Source organism: Hydractinia symbiolongicarpus, chromosome 3 (assembly GCF_029227915.1).
Source record: "Hydractinia symbiolongicarpus strain clone_291-10 chromosome 3, HSymV2.1, whole genome shotgun sequence".
Classification (NCBI taxonomy): domain Eukaryota; kingdom Metazoa; phylum Cnidaria; class Hydrozoa; order Anthoathecata; family Hydractiniidae; genus Hydractinia; species Hydractinia symbiolongicarpus.
In genome coordinates this window covers 9910005-9930618 of record NC_079877.1, presented here as the reverse complement: position 1 = coordinate 9930618, position 20614 = coordinate 9910005, and the positions used below count along the sequence as shown (strand labels likewise).

Below are 20614 nucleotides of genomic sequence, written 5' to 3'. Positions count from 1 at the left end.
AAAAGAACTCCAATTAAAAAAGTTCAAAATGTCAATGATAGTGTTAAATATTAAGAAACGACATTTTGTTCTGCCGTAAATGTTGATTCAATCGTCACACTCTTTTGGGATTCACCACATCAATATGTTTCCTTTTTATACATTATTTACAATAAAAACCACATTCCTCTATTTCGTTTATTAATTTTGGCGCAACCTACTGCGCGAAGAAACGCCTATTTTACGCAGTTCATCGCGTAAATTAATGCAACTAAGGTACCTGTACTATCCACTTACCTGTACCATGCATCCAATAGATGCTGCGCTGAATCTAACCGCTACGTTCTTAATTATTAATATCAATTACTTGTCTGTCACACAAGGAGATTTCGTGCATCAGATGCACGAAACATTTTTGGACGAAATTGCAGATGCTACGTATTTTTAATTATTCCCTTGGATTATGGACTGCTTAACGGCTATTCTTTATGTAAATACTTGTCGTCTATCGAAAAATGCCTGCGCTCAGTTTTATTTTGAAACCGCGGAGTAATTTCGTGCCAACAAGCGGACAAAATGCACGAAATATGTACGATTGTAAAAATCTGAGAATTAGCAAATCTGTGGATGCTTCCACTTTACTCTGCACGAGACATGCATAAGGCAGTGAAAAAAGAACGAGCCACTGACCAATTTTACAAAACATGTAATGAATCAATGTTTTCTACCTAAAAATGTTTAAATCAATGGTGCAAATATAAATAACTACTTTAAAGCAAGAAATTTTCGAGGAATTGAAATTTTGCGGGTTTTTTGGTCAAAATTGCGTTTTACGGCATTTTAATTTTGCAGTTGAAGCATAATCCAAAAAAATTCGAGGCATTCGCAGTTTTTGAGGAAAACATGGGTTTTGCGACAATTCAATTTCGCGATTCAGATTTTTCGGTGTCGAGATTAGTCAACACATAACACATAAGAACAAAGAATTAAATGCATCTATTTTCTGAAGCAAACTTCTTATTCCGTTATCATAATAATTAATCTGTGAATTCAGCAAAATGTCAGTGAATTTGTGCTGTGGCTGTACAAAGAGTCGATAGACAAGATAATTATGGGCTAACTTCTTTTTCATTTGTTTACAGATGATCCCGTCAATGATATAGAGAACAAAACAGTGATGCCTCAAAGTAAGAGAAAATATCGGAAAAAATGTCGGAAATATTGCAAAGAAGACAAAGAAGATGATAAGCCAGTAGCAAGGGAACAAAGGACATAAGGACATTTTTCATAACACTGCAAAAAATGAAAAACGAAGAGAGGGGGAAGGGAAAAATCAAAAATTATAATAATAATCAATTAGATTTTTAAAGAGGATGCTAATGTTTTATTCATTTATCTCATGTTGCAAAGAAAAACTAATCCATGCTAATTATTTGGTCTTTCATGCTACAGTCAAAATTTATCTCGGCTAAAAAATTCTAAAACATATATTTTTTCATCGGTTTAAAACAATAGGTGTTTTTGCGACATTTTAATTTCGCGGTCTGCGTCTGAATCCGTGAAAATTTCTTTCCTTGAAGTATATCTTATACATTAAAACGTTCAAGATGCAAATGAAGTTTGCTGTTAGATTTTTCTAGACAACAACAATACAATACTAGTAAAAAAAAAATAACATTAAAACGACTCTACTTAAATTTTGAAATGTATAATTGACTCTCTCTAATTTAAATCTTCATTTACATAAAAAAATCTCCGCAACAATTTTTTAATCATTGTATAATTTTCTTAAGAAACCTTTTGTGTTTTCATTTCCTTAATTTAAATCTCTCTAAAACAAAAACCTTCTCTTCGGAAAAATATTCTCTCTAAATAGAATTCTTATGTAGTTTGACAATGGGCTGACATTATAATGAACATTTTAATGTTTTTTCAATCTGGTCTGTTTTATCAATATATCCCCAACAGAACTTATCATGACGCAAACATTGCAGGATTTCAGTTTTGAAAGATTTCTGTGTTTAATCTTTCTTACAAGATTTAACATGAAGTCAACATAGAAAGGTTCACTTAACTAAGATACGCACTGTTAAATGTAAACGGATTACCCATTGTTTTTCTCGTTTCCAATTTGTAGTTTGACCAAAATGTTTTCTAAATCTTAACTTTCGAATTTATTTTTTTATAATTGGAACATCTTTTCTTCTCATACTATAGGAATTAGTGAAAAACAACTGCTAATATAAATCAGCTCGTAACGTTTGACCTTTTTCAGCATTTATACGTACTAAAAAATAAGTAAAATGCTTAATAATTTTGCAATATGACTTTCACTTTGCTTAATATATACTACCTAGCGCAGAATGTCCTTTATTTCTTCTTAATGTCAAAAGATAGGGTAAATATTTGACTCCATCTTTGAAAACAATTACATATATCTGGTCCACAAATGTCAGTTATGTTTATATCGAATTCATCGACGTCAAAATAATACTCCAAAAACTTGTGACGATACTTCAACGCAAGTACGCTATTGCTTAAATCCAAGGGATAGACGACCAAAGCATCTTTCCTTAAAAAGGGAATGTAGCCATCCCTATGACGCTTCATGAAAAAACCATGTAAAACTTTCTTTTGCTCCATGTGGAATTCTAACCGGTTCCCATCATATTCAAGTATATGTGTTCCACAGACAATTGTAGACCAATTCAAAAAATGCATAGAATGGGTAGTTTTTTTAGTCGAGCAAGCGTAAGCAAGGTTAAAGAAGGACTCTTTTCTCATGAAATCAGCCACGTTGTTCCAGTTAATGTGATCAGGTCCTAATGATTGAATATGTTCTATGGCATCTTTGTTTTCCAACTGGACTGTCATTACACGAAGCGTGCATTCTACTTTACCTTCCGCTACTAACTTCACCAATGCTTGAAGTTTGGATTTGTAGTATATTTCCAAACTTCTAAAAAGGTTACCATCGTAATGAAAGTTCTTGCTGAAATTAAAAGATTGCAAGAAGGGACCATATTGCAAATTGTAATGCTTAAATGGAGACGTCATAGAAAACATGGAGACATTACCATGACATTGTAACTCTAGTTGACCAAATATTTGTCCAGTCAGTTCGTATCGACAAAAATCAATACGATCTTGTTTCTTTAACAAAGAACTAACAGCTCCCATTGGATCGTTTTGCAAAAGAACAGCTTGCCATCTGCTAACTGCTTCTTTTAGCGTAATTGTGGCATGCCTCCAATGACTTATTAAATCTCTCACATTTGGCGTTTGTTTTGAGCTGGTAATTACTCTAGTGCATGCATTCTTGAAAGTTTTTAATGTATCCTTACTCCATCCTGTTGAGAACCAAACTTCTAGTATTGAATCAAGGCTGGACTGCATTTTCATCATTTCGTAAACAATCAATGAACGAGCCACACATATCTCTGACATGTCAAATCCAAAGAAAGCAACTTTTTTACCTGCATCACCTGTAAATACTCCCATTACAAGTTGAAGTAGGTCTACATATCCAATAAAAACATAAGTTTTGCCGAACTCAAATTTTTTTTCCTTTACAGGAGTATTTCGATACAACTGATACATGTTCTTAGGATAATTGGTGTAATGACGGTTCTTGAATATTTCTCCCGGGGGTGGTTTTCCAGCCAAAAACTGAAATAAGTCAGTTGAAAGTGCATGAAATTTTTTAACAAGTAAATCTATACTCCATTCCATATTGTTCAATGATAGTTCTATTTCACCAAATGTTTTATGACGATCATAAATCGCCTCTAGCATAAAACAATGTACATCATTAGGATAGGTCTGGCGGTACTCTGAAAGAAAATTAGGAATTGGAAATTCTTTTAAATATTTTGGCTCTGATGGTAATGTCATGAAATATTTAAGAGCTTTTCTCAAATTCTCTGCTGATAATTCGTCCTCCCTACCGCATTGAATTTGCCCGGGTTTTTTTTCTTGATTTTGAGAAATGCATTTTGTTTTATGTTGCTTCCAATGGTTTTTCTGACACGCCCTACTGCAGTATATTTGTTTCTTACAACAGCTACAACGAAAACTTGCCTCTTTCACGAAGCAGCCATAACAAGTCAATGATTCTCTCCCATTGGATCTACGGTGAGATAAGACAAAATAAAATAAAATAAAATAAAATAAAATAAAATAAAATAAAATAAAATAAAATAAAATAAAATAAAATAAAATAAAATAAAATAAAATAAAATAAAATAAAATAAAATAAAATAAAATAAAATAAAATAAAATAAAATAAAATAAAATAAAATAAAATAAAATAAAATAAAATAAAATAAAATAAAATAAAATAACTTAAGCCAGGATAACTTTATCTAAAGTCGATAAAATACTCATTGTATGTTATTGTACAATAAAATATAATTTAAGCCGAACCATTTCCTTGCCTGAAATTTTTCTTTAGGGGTAGGAAAAGTGGTTAACCCACTAAGGCTAATTAATATGGGATGGCTTCAGACAATAAGCATTATTGCAGTTTTTCGGATAACATGGGTCGGCTGGGCAACATAGTTTGAAACAGCGGGATGTAAGTGGGATGTAAGTGGTAATTTTACATATACTAAAATAAAACTTATATCATCCAAGTTTTTGACAATTAACTTCGATAAAATGCAAAATAATTTCAACTTAGTTTAGTATTGGATATTGAACTTGCCATATCTTTTAGCAGTGATAGGGAAAAAGTTAAAGTTATAAAACTTCCAGCCTATACCTCAGTTAGTCGCAACGTTTGTCTTTTCTTAAATTCAATAGTGGTGGTAAAATTGCCCCTCCGCCCCTCCCTTAATTTGAGACCCAAAATACCCCCTGCAGTTTTAATAATTGCAGGGGGTATTTTAACAATTAATTACAATATCACCTGGTATATAATCCGTCCATAACCGCTTTATTACGTGACTACACATACTTTGAAACATGATTTTTTTATTGAAGCCAAAAAATTGATGCCATTTTTGTAAGTTCTTATTTCTATGTTGCCAGAGAGAATAGAGATAGGGAAAGGCGGATGTTGGGACAAGTCATCCCTCATCATCTTAAGGCAATTCATCGTTTAAAATTCACGCGATTTCTTGGGACAATTCATCTTTCCGACTCAAAATTGCATTATTCCCTCGTTTAAAATTCACTCGAAATAGCATGAATTTAGGTGTTTTTGTATCGATTTTTTTTTGCCTCTTACCTCTTACCTCTTTGTTATCTTATGTAGCCTTATAGTGTCCTCGCGCATAGGTGATTATTCCATCATTATGGATAATTCTTTGGTCATCATCTGCATTGAGAGCGAGTTTGTTTGTTTTTATAGTGTGAACATCATGTTTAATCCATCGGAAGGTCATCTGTTCTCTGTAAATGTTCACACCATCGAACAAGCATCTCTGATAATCGTCAAACCCCATGGTCTTCTTTACTACGCACTTCTTGCCTCCCTTGCACTTTTTGTCCTCTGTTCCGTCTAACTGTTTATATGCATAGGTCTTCGCTCTAAGAGCGACAAACTCCGTCATTATATTACCGCCTAACTCATCTTTCATTAGACCAATGACCTTTTCATTCAAACCTATGGGTAAAGGTCTGTTATCTTTTTTGTCACATCCTGAAGTGTCAAATCTCAAAGCTACATCGTCAGCGATATCTTTGTAGAAGTCGTCGGTTTTAATATGATAAACGAATGAATCTGTGTCCATGTAGCAAAGCTTTAGATTGTCACCATATTTTAGTCTCGTATAGTCGTAGTGGAACTCATACATAACTATCTTAGACAAGTCGAGAATTGCAGGTCCTAAATAGATTGGCTTGTTCAACACGACTTTGATTTTCTGCATTTCAACACCCATCAGTGTTTCTGAGAAACAGATGCTGTCTTTGAAGTTGGGCTTCATCAGTAGTTTCTCATATTGTTGTTTCTTGGTAGCCAAGCGTATGTCTTTGTGTTTACGTTGGTTTTCCATAGCCTTACCAAAGACCGAATTATTTATCAGCTTGAAAAAATCTTTCTCGAAGTCGTTCTTTGATTTTGTGCCCAAAACGGTGTTAAAATCGATGTACGGTTTCAACCATGCGCTTTTCTCAAATTCTATCACCCTATGAACCTTATCAAGAACAAGACCATGTTTCAACGCTTGATCAAGCGCACGGATGTGAATAACATAATTTTTTCTGTCAGAAAGGCATGGAGTTAGCTTTTCGACCCCATTAATCTCCATTCGCTTAGGCATCAAAGGAAGATCGTTATGCGTATCATGTAGCTCTTTTGGATATCTCACATCCACCTCGATTATGTAACCATTTTCACCGTTTTCCTCAGCCAACATAGAAATGAGTTTAGTCGTGAATTTATTAGGATCATCAACCCACTTGAACTTTCCCGTTAGTAATTTTTGAATCATAGCCCATCCATACAGATTGTTTGCATCAAGATACTGGAGATAGCTGGTCTCTTCGGTCGTCTTATATCGAACACCCATATATTTGTTGTTTGCTTTAGCATGTCTATGAACAGCCTGAGTGAGACCTCCTCTAATACCTTTCTCCATAAACAGAAACATATCCATATCATGCAACAAATCTAGCTTAATCTCGGTCTTTTTCAAACATGCTTGCCAAGCTAACCCAGGAGTAGTGTAAAAATTTGCAGGATACAATTGATAATGTTTTAGGCATGTTTCCCTAAAAGTCTCAAAAACATCAGCAAGCAATAGAACGTCTGTCTTGAGGTAGATATCATGATACACACCCATATTTTTGATTTTCATGTCTTTCCACACCTTCTGCGCATGCGCATAATCAGCATCACTGATACCGCTCATGTTCAACTTGCTGTAAAAAGCATGTTTTGCCGGAAGCTTAGTTTCATTGAACTTATCGAAAGAATCAACGTATTCATATGGATAAACTCCTTTTCTTCTCAATAGTTTGAATTGCTCATCACCCTTGAAGAATTTTCGAAGATTTTTACACTGCTCATCAGATAGATTGTTTACCAACTTATCCAGGCTACTAGCCATGAAACGAACTGAATCAATAAATCTCAATTGTATCCTGATGTCCCTTTTCTCGCCTTTCTTCACATATTCACCAACCTTAACATCCAATGAGAAAGAGATGTATTTCTCTTTGTTTTCGGCGATGACGGTAATCTTTTCATATCCATGTTGTTTGGCCAATTCTTTGATGAATAGATGTGCATCGTACCCGCTCAGACTGTGGAAGACGATTGGGATGTATTTAGGCACTTTGTAACGGAGATTGCAAGACCGATGTGCAGCTCCACGAAATTTACCAGTAAAATAACAGTGATCAGCAACACGCATATCCTGGTTGAAATGTCTCTTGCATATGTTGCACTTTCTAGAATTGACTAATTTTGTCACCTCATCATTTGTGAGATCTTGCATTCTTCTTTTTGAACACATATTGTATAGCCTTTTCACTTCACCTACTACATGATTCACAAAGCGTAAAACACGGTCTTCACCGCGGTAAAGCGCTATAGGATTTGGAACTTCACCATAACTAAATTTGCTGTAACAACAGAAACCTGTGGGGATATGTTTACCGACTTTTTCAGTGGATGATCCGCTATTTTTCTCTTCTTCAGACACCTCTTTTGACAAAGCTTCGAAATCGGCATACATGATAAATGGGGCTTTGAGCTGGTACTGACCATTGTTAAATTTAACGGTGCTACCCTCTTTAAGGAGTTGAATCTTAGCAGCATCGTTATTCTTGCAATATTCGAAGTGTTCATCCCTATTTTGTTCGCTTGAAAAACCAGAGAGACAATTCAAGCAATAATGCTCTTTATTTTTATGCTTCGAGTTGACCTTATTTAAGACACCGCTCAAGTTCTTTACAGCTATATAATGACTATTTTCCTTCTCACACAGTAAAAACAAAACAACCGTTTCTTTGCGATCAAGATGCTTCGACTTACGACACATATAGACACAATTACCTCCTTCTTTAGTTAAGACATGCACAGCAATATCAGGGTTTCTTCTCTCAAACAAATCTATCTTATTCAATGGCATCGGAAACGATAAACCATTCCAATTATAGTTATCATACTTCTTGAGAGTTGAGATTCGTTCAGGATGATTATCGATCTTATCATGATTGAGAGCTGCGATAATAGCCCACCTAAAACATTCATCATCATCTTCATTTTTAGGATTGGTTATCGATTTCTTTCCGCTAAAATTCTTAGGTAGCGGCAAGTAAGAGCTGCCTCTCGTTAATTTTAGCTTGTGAAAGTCTACATCAATATTTAAAATTTTATCGATAACAAAGCCGGATTGAGGTAACGCAGGGTTTTCAATCTGCTCGATTATCTTTTTGAACATATTATTAACAACATTAGATATATCGTTTTCATTGTGAATTGTTTCCATATAGCTATTGAACGCCTTATTAACATAGATTGTCGCTTCAGGATTGGATAAATCCTACTTTCTCCATTTGATCCACACAGTTGCTTGAATTTTTATTGATTTTTTGTTTTTGAATTCCCTCTTAATTAGATCAATTAGGATGGGTCTAACCTTTTTGAGAAACAAATCAACATGGTTTTTTCCATCTAAGTTTATCTTGAACCTTTTGTAAGAACCATTAAACGCTGTTTCAATAGGAGTAAATTCTTTTTCCTCTTTTTCTTTTTCCTCCTCTTTCTCTCCTCTATCCTTTTATACAAATCCAGAACCTTATCTCTCAGGGTTCTGAAAGCTTTACTCGCTTTCTCCTTAATAGCTTTAGGTACATGATTTATTAACCATTCTCTCTATTCATTCAACTTGTTTTTACCTGGGGTCTATTTTTTGCCATTTCTTGCTGCTCAAACAAATCCATGTCTTGTTGGCTAGGAATAATTGTAACAGGTCGGACTGGTTAGAACCGTCTAGTAGATCTTGGCGGTGGAACAGGTTGACCATTTCTCATCGGTCTTATAGCAGAAACAGGTGAGCCTGATAATAATTCGAGCAACTCAGCTTTTCTGAGTTTTGAGTAGCCATGTAGGCCGCGTTCTCTGGCGAGAGCTTTTAATTCAACAACGGTATTTTGCGAAGTCATGTTGGTGATATGTTATTACAATTAACTCTCTTTATATCATTTTTAACTTTTCAATTTTCAACCAAAAAGACTCGTAACCTTTGCGTTATTTTTTTTTTGTTACTCGTCCATTAAGTAACAAAAAAGCCTTTACGACTCTGGCGAGGTCAATTTATTTTTTGGAAGCCTTCTTGTCTTCTTTCTTGTCATTATAGCGTTTTTGGTAGCTGAGATATCTTTCTCTGTTGTTTTGAATCCAGTTCGAATAGTATCTATTACATGCTTGTTTAGTATCAGGATCAAGAGTATAAGATGGGTCCTTATCATTCTTTTCAAGGACCTCGAGCAATTTAGTTTTGTTCATTTGGGAAGCATATTTTATTTTTCGTGATGCACATGATTTTCTTAACGTTTTGACGTTCATTGATTTGTACTTTGAAACGGGAGTATCGTAATGTACTTCTGTTTTGTCAGTCATTTTTTGCTATACATATTAGAATAAAAAAAAACTTTTAAGTCACTTTTTGTCATGCTACATCAGAACAAAATGAGCTAAATAAAGGTGTGCATAAATAAAAAAAATGTCAAACTCTAAACTTCAAGAGATTTACTATCAACCTCAAAATTTATGGAAAGGACAAAAGGCTGTTCAGAATTTAAGAGGATTTGGCTTCAAGCCAAAGGAAATTAAGAAGTGGCTATCAAAACAAGCATTTTGGCAAGTAAATTTACCTGCTCCAAAACATGTTGAAAGACCACATTATGAAGTTACTACTCCTAATGATTTACATCAATTCGATTTATTGTACATGCCTGGTGACATACTGTATGGTAATAAATATAAGTACATTTTGTCTGGAATCGATGTTGCTTCCAGATACAAAGTAGCCCGACCTTTGAAGACTAAGAAAGCCAAAGAGATTGCCGCTATGATTGAAGACATCTACAAGGTTGGATCTTTAACTTATCCGAAAACTTTCCAATGTGATAACGGTTCAGAATTCAAAGCAGATGTGACAAAATTGTTGGAGAAGCATAATGTTGAAATTAAAAGAGCGACTACAAAATATAAGCATACCCACACAGCTTTTGTTGAGGCGTTGAACAAGATACTTTTAAGATACTAAATTTATTCAAAATACAAGATGCTCAAGAACTGAATGATTCGGAAAAGGTATCATCTACATGGGTTAAGCATTTGTATAAACTGATTGATAGGTTAAACGATACAAAGACGCGAATGATTGGTATTAAACCAAAAGATGGTATTAAGATGAAAGAGGTGCCTATTGCTAAACGAGAGAATTATCCACCTGAAGTAGAACTACCTAAAGATGGGCTTTATAGATATCTATTGCAACCTGGTGAAGAACATGATGATGGGCGGAGACGAGCAAACGATATAAATATGGTCAAAAAACACATATAGATTGCGTGAGGTAATAGCGCAACCTGGTAACCGTGTAATGTACCATGTTCAAGACGGACCTAGACAAGCTTTTGTAAAAGAAGAATTGATGTTAATACCTGAAGATACAGAATTACCTCCTGATTATGTGCAAGGTTGGTGAAAAAGAGGCGATACATAAAAAGTATCTTTACTTGTTTCTAGTAAAGATGATTGTGATTTTGTCTTGCAGGGTTTAGAGCCACATAATGTCATAATTAAGAACTGCCTTTCATGATTCTTTTGAGATTGCTTGAGACCTTTTGATCTGACAAAGGCTTCCCTAGAGCCCCAACCATAATCCTTTAATTCAACGCAAAGTCTTGCAGGCAACCACGTCTTATATAAATTTCCTCTTCTGTCTTAAACCTCTGCATACATAGCTGTTCCAGAACCAACTTTAGACGCAGGTGTGTCTATCCCACCCGCAGATTTTACAAGGTAAATCACGTTTTCAGGTAACTCTCCCCACTTTATGATTGGAACAAATTGTTCCATGTTTTGTTCAAATGTTTCAACTGTTGGAAATTCCATTGTTTTTTTTTTGTCTATATATTTACGATTATATCTCTTTATACCATTTTCAATTGTTAATTTTTCAAATTGACGAGCACATGAAATATATGAATGATATACAGGCACACATTACGAACTTTGTTCTGGATTTAACTTCTTTTTTAGATTTTGAAGTTCTGCCATCAAACTTTTCTCAAACTGATTGCGTGTTTCACTCTCCATCTTTCTATCTGTTGAGGACATATTTTCCAGAGCTTTGTAGGTAATCTTTCCGTCATTCAATGCTTTTGAGATACTGGTTTCAAACACAGCAATCGCAGATGTTACAACATCATATAATTTCATGGCTTTGTCGAGTTTCTTTTGGTATTTTTTAATCAACGCTGTGATAATGCCAGCGGAAATAGAGCCGGCTAAGGCTACGCTACCTAATCCGACAGAGATAGGCATTCCAATAATAGTAGCCCCTGTTGCAACTGAACCAATGCCAGAGCCAATGGTTAAAGCGCTTGAGCTGGCATTTAATAGTATCAATCGGTGTAGTGCTTTGTTGTATTTCTCATACTTGGTATTAAATTTGTTCTTTAATTTTATGAACTCTTCAAGTTGAGAATTCACTATACTTGTGTTAAACTTATCTTGCTCACTCGAATACTCAGGAGCAGTGGGTAACTTTGGATAGATCATAAAACTCATTTTTATTTTAGAGATAGCTATTGTCATAACAAGAGAAAAATTATCCTCTAAATAAATAAAGTGGCAGACATTGACATTGACCCTTCAGGAGAACACGGAAAACCTGATGAGACAACAGATGAGACGTTTCCTCTCATACCCACTGGAGACCGTACGGGTGTACAAATACATACATCAGGTGAAAAGGAAACATCATTTGGAGGTCTTAGTCAGAATACTAGAGTTTTGCAGGAAATAGTTAAAGGGCTGTATGATAGATTATCTGAAAGATTCCAGCCAAAACCTGAGGTGTTATATACCGACCTGTTTGAAATTAGAGATGGTGAATTATACTACAAAGACAGTAGCAAACCATTGACAAACAATGGAAGACTAAGGGATACTGATACTATAGCAGAAATATTAGGCAAGAGAAGGCTGCGTAATTTAGGGTTTGATATACCTAAGAATAAGTTGTCTGCACGACAAGCAGCTAAGCTAAACAAAATACAAGAAGAACTACCTTCATCGTCTAGAATAACAAATGCAATTGACATTGAGCTGGATACAATTATTGAAAATATAAGTGATACTACAGAAGATCTGGTTCGCCAATCATCAATCGATCATGAAACAACTCAGACTGATGATCTATTTGAATATCCTGTGCGTGAATTGTTAGGATTGGATAAAGCATTGAGAAACATACGAGGAAGTCTTCAGGATGAAGTCGCAAAAAAGGTTCAGCTAGAACAGCATATTGATAGAGAAAAAAACAAGTTGGAAGAAATGGAAAACTCAACAAATATGACCGATGAACAACGAAATGAAGTCAAAGAAAGAATGGAGGGATTACATGAAGAGTTGGAAACTAGACAGGAAAGTATCGATGTTCTCAAGGGTAAATTAAACAGTCAAGTTACGAGCATCAGAGAAACCATTGCTAAAGTCCTCAACAGAGATACCACATTGGGTGAAAAGATACGAACACTATTCCGTGAACAAGGTATCACAATCGTTAGCATTCTGACAGCCTTTGGCATGGCTGTTGGTGTCCTTGTGAAGGGTCGACAAGTCACTCACAAAATCCTGACAAAGGTGATGATAAAAAGGACGGGGCAAAGGAATGGATAAAAAACAAGTTAAAGGCGTTGGGGTCTCTGTTGGGAAGGCTGGCAGGTAAAGCTGCTGCAGCTCTACCGGGTATATTAGGATCCATCGTGTCATGGTTACTCAATCGAGCGAAAGAAGTGGTAGGTTGGTTGAGTCAAAACCTGTGGGCTTTGGTAGTTGGAATCGGAGGTCTGATATACACCTATCTCATGACAAAAAGTTAATTCTCTTACAGCTTATATGTTACATGATACATGTAACATAATTTTTGCTCCCCCTCTTCATCTTTCAAAATACCACCCAATTCCACCAATTCCAAGCATACTCAAAGTAATAAAAGCCAATTCCCTTTCATGTTGATCATGACTCGGTGCATAAAAGTCGCTCAATACAGGCTCCCGTGGTAAAGGTTCAAGATGTTTACCAAATACCCTATTGTATTCGCGCATTGCATCGTTTAGCTCTATAAATTTTGAATTGGCCTTCTTTTCGAGCCTGAGCTGCTTATTGATAAAGTCTATTCTCTCTTGTCTTTTTTGTTGCCATTCAATTTGTGCTTTTTGTAATTTTTCTATGGCCAAATCATGACGTTTTCTTTCAACGTCGATGCGATCATTTGATAAACTTGAAAAGAGATAACTTGATCCTGTGAAAGCCAAAGCGTTAGCTAAAGCCCCTCCCAACATCATTGCAATTGAAGCCATATTTAGATATTGATATTTTCAGGTAAAATCTTGTGCTTAAATAAGTATTCTCTTGTTATTTCACTAGCGGCAACAATGGCAATTAGTTTTCCTGTATCTTCCAAGTCAAACTTTTGAATTGAGGGAGGTGTCATTTTTAACACCTTTTTTCCTAGCATCGAATAGCCGATAGCGAAAACGCAGACGACCGATGCGTGATATAAATCGTTGACGATACTTTTCTTGTCCATTTTATTATATATTGCGAGATTATATATTGCGAGATTATCTTTTTATTCCATTTCAAGTTTATTTATTTTCACAGGTATTTTAGATTTTTGCGGAAGGGAAGCGACACTCGCTGGCTTAGTATATAACATTTGGTCTTTCTTTTTATACACAAAATAAGCAAAGCCACTAACTAAACCGAGAGCTATTATTCCTCCTATAGCGTAGTTCATAGGCTGTTCATTCGGTTTGGTAGGAGAATCTCCCTCTCCACTTTCTTTTTGTGGTGTCTGTGACTGTGTTATGGACACTTGTTTTAATTCTTCTCGCTTTTTACGGTTGTATTCCGCCAACCTCTTACCTGCTTCAACCTTTTTAGGGTTCTTCGTTGTCACTTGAATGGGAGTCTCTTTTTCTGACATTTTTATTATCTGCTATATTTATATTATTTGTTTTTAAATTTCTTCCATTGATATAATGCCTCCTGGTAATAAGTCCAACACTGAGTGGTGCTAACAATGAGCCGAATTTATAATATAAGTCACATGTGAATCTTTGAAGGGCAGAGTTTATAAAGGGGTCATTTTCCAGGTCATTGCTCAATGCATCTTGATTGTTTATTCCCAAGACTGTACAAGCTCCCATAGAATACATGTGAATGATTGATTTACCTAAGGACTTCACCATCTGACCTGATAGTTTAGCTTCATAGATACTAAAAAGTTTTTCCATCTCTTCAGCGTTGAGTTTGTGAATTTGCTCTTCAGTGTACATTTTCCCTAAGTATAGCTTGCTATTTCCAGTTAAGACACACTCGAGCAATTTTTGCTTTTTGACCTCATTATTTGGCTGAGGAAATTCACCTGGAACATCATGTCCAATTAAACTATCGATTGCTGTTTCCGCCATTTTTATTAGGGAGAAGTATTTTTTTAAGACAAAACCGGTAAAAAATAGCAGGATGCTTAATAACATGAAGTTAACATATTCTATCATTTTGTTATATCTGTTGCAATTTTCTTATATCTTCTTATAGTTTTGTTGGAATTTGCTGCACAAGAGTTTGCTATCTTCTTATAGTTTTGTTGAAATTTGCTGCACAAGAGTTTGCTATCTTCTTATAGTTTTGTTGAAATTTGCTGTATAGCAGTCTTGCAAGAGCCTGTAGTATTCTTATAGTTTTGTTGCAAGAGTCTTGTAACAAAAAACGTCAACCTGCTTAACGAATGACATACGTTGTTGGGTGTTCCATTCTCATAACTAGGCACGCGTGTTTACCATCTTTTAGCCTTTCCTTAACAGTCTGGATCTCTGATCGTGATTCAATGACATCATTCTCTTCATGAATCGTTGAGAGATCTTGTCTATCTTTAGGATACCACACATATAACATTTTAGCTTGCCGTCGTAAATTTTTAGGTATAGCGGTGTATGATTGTGTAAGTAACCATGCCGAATGATTTCGATGACGACCCGAGATTGCTAGTTCAAGCAAAGGCTGTCTCTTTTTGTCCAATTTTTCATCAGCGATGATATCGTCAACCAAAAACAAATTTTTGTATCCAGCACAGAAAAAGTCCATTTTCTTAATCCATTCATACAAAGATTCTTCCGGCTCAATTAAAATCACATAGCTGTCAGTCCAAAACCATTTTTGTTCTCTGTATGTTTGATTCCATCTTAATGTTGGACATATAATCACGATGAAATCAAAGTGATCAAAGTATTCATTTTCTAATAATTTTACAACACGTTTAGATTTTCCACAGCCTGTAGGACCAACGAATAATGCTGTGTGAGGTTCTTTCATGTAAAGTGTGTTACTTTGTTCCGCCATTTTACTAATACAAGACAGACATAAATTCACCGTTTTGAATGTTTAATCGAGCATCCATGATTAAATATATATAAGCGTTCAAGGGGCCTTCAGTTTCAGCGGTCTTTTCAATTTGTAATGCCTTCACTTGAATTTTCAATCCGTCGACCAGTCCCATTCAAAGCATTCTCATCAATTGTTCTGAAATCTAACCACAGAGCATTTTTGTCTGTCAAGTAATCAGAGACTTTTACATCGTGTAATTGCAAATGTTTTTGGATTTCGCTGGCATTATTATCTTTTGGTTTTCCTTCAGAAAAATACTTGCAAATCTCTTGATAATGTTCAAACGGCTGCATCCCTTGAGCAAAAAGTTGGTTAGGCTTGCCTTCAACAATGACAGATACCTTTTTTATTTTCGGATTGTAGAATTTACTGGTATCTCGTTTGTAGGCTTGTTCGTCTTCAAACAAAACCAAGATACCCTTCAAAGATTTACAAGGGGTATTGAATGACCAATTCCAAGTAGTGTCCGACTTGTTTACTCTAATTTGTCTGTGTCTTAAAAACCTATCGTAGAGTAAAGCCATGTTTTGGTATTCAGATGCAATGTGTCTGGCCAAAGTAGCTTGTGTCATAATCTCATATTCTAGAGATATGTTAGAGATTTTATATTTAGCGTCCGGTGCTGGTGCTGCTGAAGCTACCGAAGGTTTGGCTGGAGTTGATTATATAACCTTATCATAATTATTAAATGTGACCTCATAACATAACCTATTCCCTAATCCGGCTTGATAATATGGGATCGTGCTATCTAATCTAGTCATCAATGCTCAAAATCTCGTTACCCTCAAACTTGACATCTAATTTTTTAAAAATCGCTTTTCCAATATTAGAGACCAATGTTCTTTTTGTGTCAGCTTTCGACTCTAGTTCAATATGAAAACTTAGTTTCGCCGTCCCTGGGATAATAACGTCATCATTACCCATTTTTTAATTTTTTGTACTGAGGGTTTTTAGGCTCAACATGTGTGACGTCTCTATATTTAGCGATGGGAAAGGTTAGTAAAATATCACTTAGCTTTCCATTCTCAAGATTTTGAGTGTTGTCGAGTTCAGAGAGATGCAAATTAATTTTGGTTATTTCAGCTAATGTATTGGTCTTGATTATTCGAGGGTCATTGTCTAATAAGGTAAGTTCTACATTGCCTGCTAAAAATGCCTTCAATTCTCTGCTAGTGTATTTTCTTTGTGGTAGCAACTTTTCAGTTTTTTCATCTCCGGCAGACAGAGTCACTTTTAGGGGAGTTGTGATTTGATAGGTAACATTGTCTGCAAACATCTCAAGCAATGCAATTTCTTTTGAACCATCCATATTTTGAATGGGGTAAGATAGATATATGGTCTTCTCACCCCTTACGACATTTACTGTGATATACATTTCTTGTATTAGAGAATAGAAGATAATATCTTAAATAATAATGGAGAGCATTTTTAAATATAATCCCAATGCGCTTTATAAGCCAAATGGAGGACAAGACCTTCAGATATTGGATGGAAAAGATTTATACAAACAAGCAATTATTGTCACTAAAAATGGTTCTTTTCCTGCGAGCTTTCCCAATATTTTTACTAATTACGAAATGGATGAAAATGAACAACGTATGAAAATTTGGCAAAAACAACCATTTAAATTATGGCAAACCCAACTAAATTTTGTCACTTGGTGTGCTTCAAGTGCTTGTGGAGTGAGTTCTGAACACCTGAAAGAAGGTCTCTCTACTCCTATGATTAGATCAGTATATCGTTTTCACGTCTATTATCACATTAGACGAATCATTAAGCGCTTGCAGACACCTCTGCCTTTTGAAGATAGTTTTAATCAATATGCAAGCTCGTTCTTCTATCTTAGGTAATAATTCAAGCGCTTTGACAGCTCAAAGAGTTTTATGAACAACTTTGAAGACATTGTTAACCGCAGAGTTAATATTCAAGAGGATATTAAACGTTATCAGGATACTTTAAATTACGCTTCAAGCAAAGTTGATTATTCAGTCGGACAGGGCATTTACATGTTACCTAGTGACATGAATCTAAACATCAAGACGGGGGTGTCTGGTTACAATAACAAAATTCTCATATCTAATGAGAACTTGAGCCTCGGAAGAAATAAAATGATTAATGTTATGCAAGAGCATCATATTTCAAACAAGGTGACTAGCACCCTAACACAAACAAAAAATAAAAGTTCACAAGAAGTTCACCACATAGAACACCCAAGAGTAAGTCAAACAAATTCACTCTCATCTCACGAAGAAGAAAAAATTGCTTTGATTTTAGTGATAACAACGGCTTTTAGCATATGGTATGTGTTTAGATGACCTTGTTTGAAAGAAATAAGGAATGACGTCAATTAGATGTCAATCATACTTAAATAACAAAGAAAACAATGCATTCCTAGCATACCAAATCTCCTTAGCAACGAGCACTTTCGATTTTAACTTTTCTTAAGTAAACAACTTTCTGGTATGTAAAATTCTATTGTTATAAGCGTTTGATTGACAGATGGTTTAATTATACAACAAAAACTGCTTACGTGTTGTTATTTGAGAATTTTGTTTTGCAATACAAACTCGCTCTCAATGCAGATGATGACAAAAGAATTATCCATAATGATTGAATTAGCACCTATGCGCGAGGACACTATAAGGCTACATAAGATAACAAAGAGGTAAGAGGTAAGAGGCAAAAAAAAATCGATACAAAAACACCTAAATTCATGCTATTTCGAGTGAATTTTAAACGAGGGGATAATGCAATTTTGAGCCAGAAAGATGAATTGTCCCAAGAAATAGCGTGAATTTTAAACGATGAGTTGCCTTAAGATGATGAGGGATGACTTGTCCCAACATCCGCCTTTCCCTATCACTAGAATTAAAAAAATTTAAATATTTTTTACCAAAGAGAGGCAAGAAAAAAAAAAGAAAGTGGAAAGTGCTTAAAAATTACAGGTTCAAAAGTTTCCTCGTTGAACCACTAGCTTCAACTATTTAAGTTTGTTTCTTCGCGTGATCAAAAAACTTTTATTTTGTGGATAACGTATATATAGTGAATTTATTTAATGATTACATTGGTGATTAGCTGTTAAAGATGTGCAAGTAGTTACTTCCATCACAACTTGAATAACAGGGTAGCGGTAAAAATAAAGGTTAACTGCTATGTGAAGATCATAATACACTATAGAATCTACTCAACAACCTTGGATTCAAGAATTCCATAAGTTCTGTGGTTTGTTAGCTACAATCATGTCCATAATAGTTTTGGAAAAACCACTTTCCCCCTCCCTCCACCCTTCAGTGTTGATTGGAGGTCTTTTCCAGAGTCGCCAACAGTATTTTGGGGCACAAATAAACACATAATCAACACTGACTGTAGGGGGACAGCGGGAAAACTCTGAAAAAAGTCTCAAAGCCATTTTTCCAATAATTTAATTTATGAACATGATTGTAGTTGGCTTACTTTCGCTTTAAATGTATATTAAAGAAGGCTAACCATAAGTAGTAGAGTGTGTTGGTTCATAACGTTATGAAGTTAATGTAGATTTGCTAACATAATTCAAGAAAATAAAAAAAAAACATTTCTGCTCCTTTTGTGTAAAACGTCAATAGAGATATATTTAAGATAATATATAGTTATGTAGCCAAGAAAGGTTTTTAAAAAGACATAAAATATATAAAGAAGTTAAATCTCTAGATTTTCCATAATTTGTAAACAAGCAAGTTGCTTGCTTTCACCATGCTGCCCTTAGAAAAGTTTACTCGCCATTTCATCTTATCTCATCAGACAACGTCAAGGTTTTAGTTTGTTTCTTCAATAAGAAACAGGATAATTTAAGAATACTCATGTGAACCTGATTTTCAATTTTTACTTGCGTGTATTATAAGCATGTATTACTAGACCAAAAAAACATTGCTTACGTCTCATTTTCAACACTCAGCTCAGCAATTTTGCCTTCATTTTCGTCTTCTTGCTCTCTTACTGTACACATTTTTACTGACCATTTTTCCAATGTATTACTTGACATTCACGAGTGCAGTAAAATGCATCCTTGCATCGCACACAACGTTTGATACCTTCGTTTGTTTGACAGTTTGAACAAGGTCTAAAATTCGATGCCATTGGTTGTAAAATCAAAAACTTTATATTAAGTAAAATCAGAAGTTTTTAAAAATAACCTTCGCATTTGAAATTTTTTTTATCTCTTAAACTTATTTATGTAATATAACACTTTTGTTATTCATAACGTTTAAAAATATATTTTGACTCAACAGATCAACTCGTATTATAAAAAACACAATATCATACACATATTTGATAAAACGTCCCAAAAACTACGACAGCCAATGGAAGTAAAGACTTGTTCACACGATCCGGATATTTGAGTCAAATCGACGTATAGGAATATAAAATTCAGTCAGAATTTTTGACGAGATGTGTTTCTGACAAATCAGAAAAAAACCTTAACCTAAATTTATTTTACGTATAAGGTAGAAAAATAGGATTTAACTTGCTCTCTCTCTGTTCCAAAATAAATAAAACAGATCAAGAATACACTGATACGTAATGCTACAAATTTCAAAAAAAAGAATTTCATTTTTTCAAATCTCAAGATCTAGCTGTTTCCACTTTGCAAGTTGGTATGAAAATTTCGCAAATAGTTCAATAAGTTGAATAGAAATATATATCTGGTGGTAAACCTTAAGTTAGTCCTAAGTGCAAGACTATACTGGGCTATGATGCGAACATGTTCTATCCAAGCACTCTGCTACAAGATTTTCCTTGTGGTAAGGAGAAGTTGCTAAAAAGGGCAGACCCTGCTGAAGAATTAGATGATCTGGTGCGAGACATTCTTGATGGAGCGCTCTTCGGGTTTGCCCAAGTTGACATTGAAGTGCCTACTGAGTTGTACGAAAAATTCAGTGAAATGTCCCCGTTATTTGTGGTTAGAGAGATCGCTGACAATCAAATTTCTCAGCATATGCACGATTATTTAAACAAGAC

General features: G+C 34.8%; 1 protein-coding gene across 1 annotated transcript; it reads right to left on the bottom strand.

Annotated features, from left to right (window-relative positions):
* Positions 1-1593: 1593 nt before the first annotated feature.
* Positions 1594-19828, bottom strand: LOC130635611 (uncharacterized). Its single transcript, XM_057444986.1, has 2 exons — positions 19531-19828; positions 1594-4108 (listed from the first exon to the last, which is right to left on the bottom strand). Exons 1-2 carry the CDS (start codon positions 19635-19637, stop codon positions 2350-2352), a joined length of 1866 nt encoding a protein of 621 aa, XP_057300969.1. The 5' UTR covers positions 19638-19828; the 3' UTR covers positions 1594-2349.
* Between the last annotated feature and the right edge of the window lie 786 nt (positions 19829-20614).

Bases quoted from the DNA above. Each gene is read 5' to 3' on its own strand.
- LOC130635611 (XM_057444986.1), bottom strand. From the start codon at position 19,637: ATGTCAAGTAATACATTGGAAAAATGGTCAGTAAAAATGTGTACAGTA. The intron at 4,109-19,530 runs GTAAGCAATGTT...ATCTCACCGTAG, and splicing joins CTGAGTGTTGAAAATGAGAC to ATCCAATGGGAGAGAATCAT.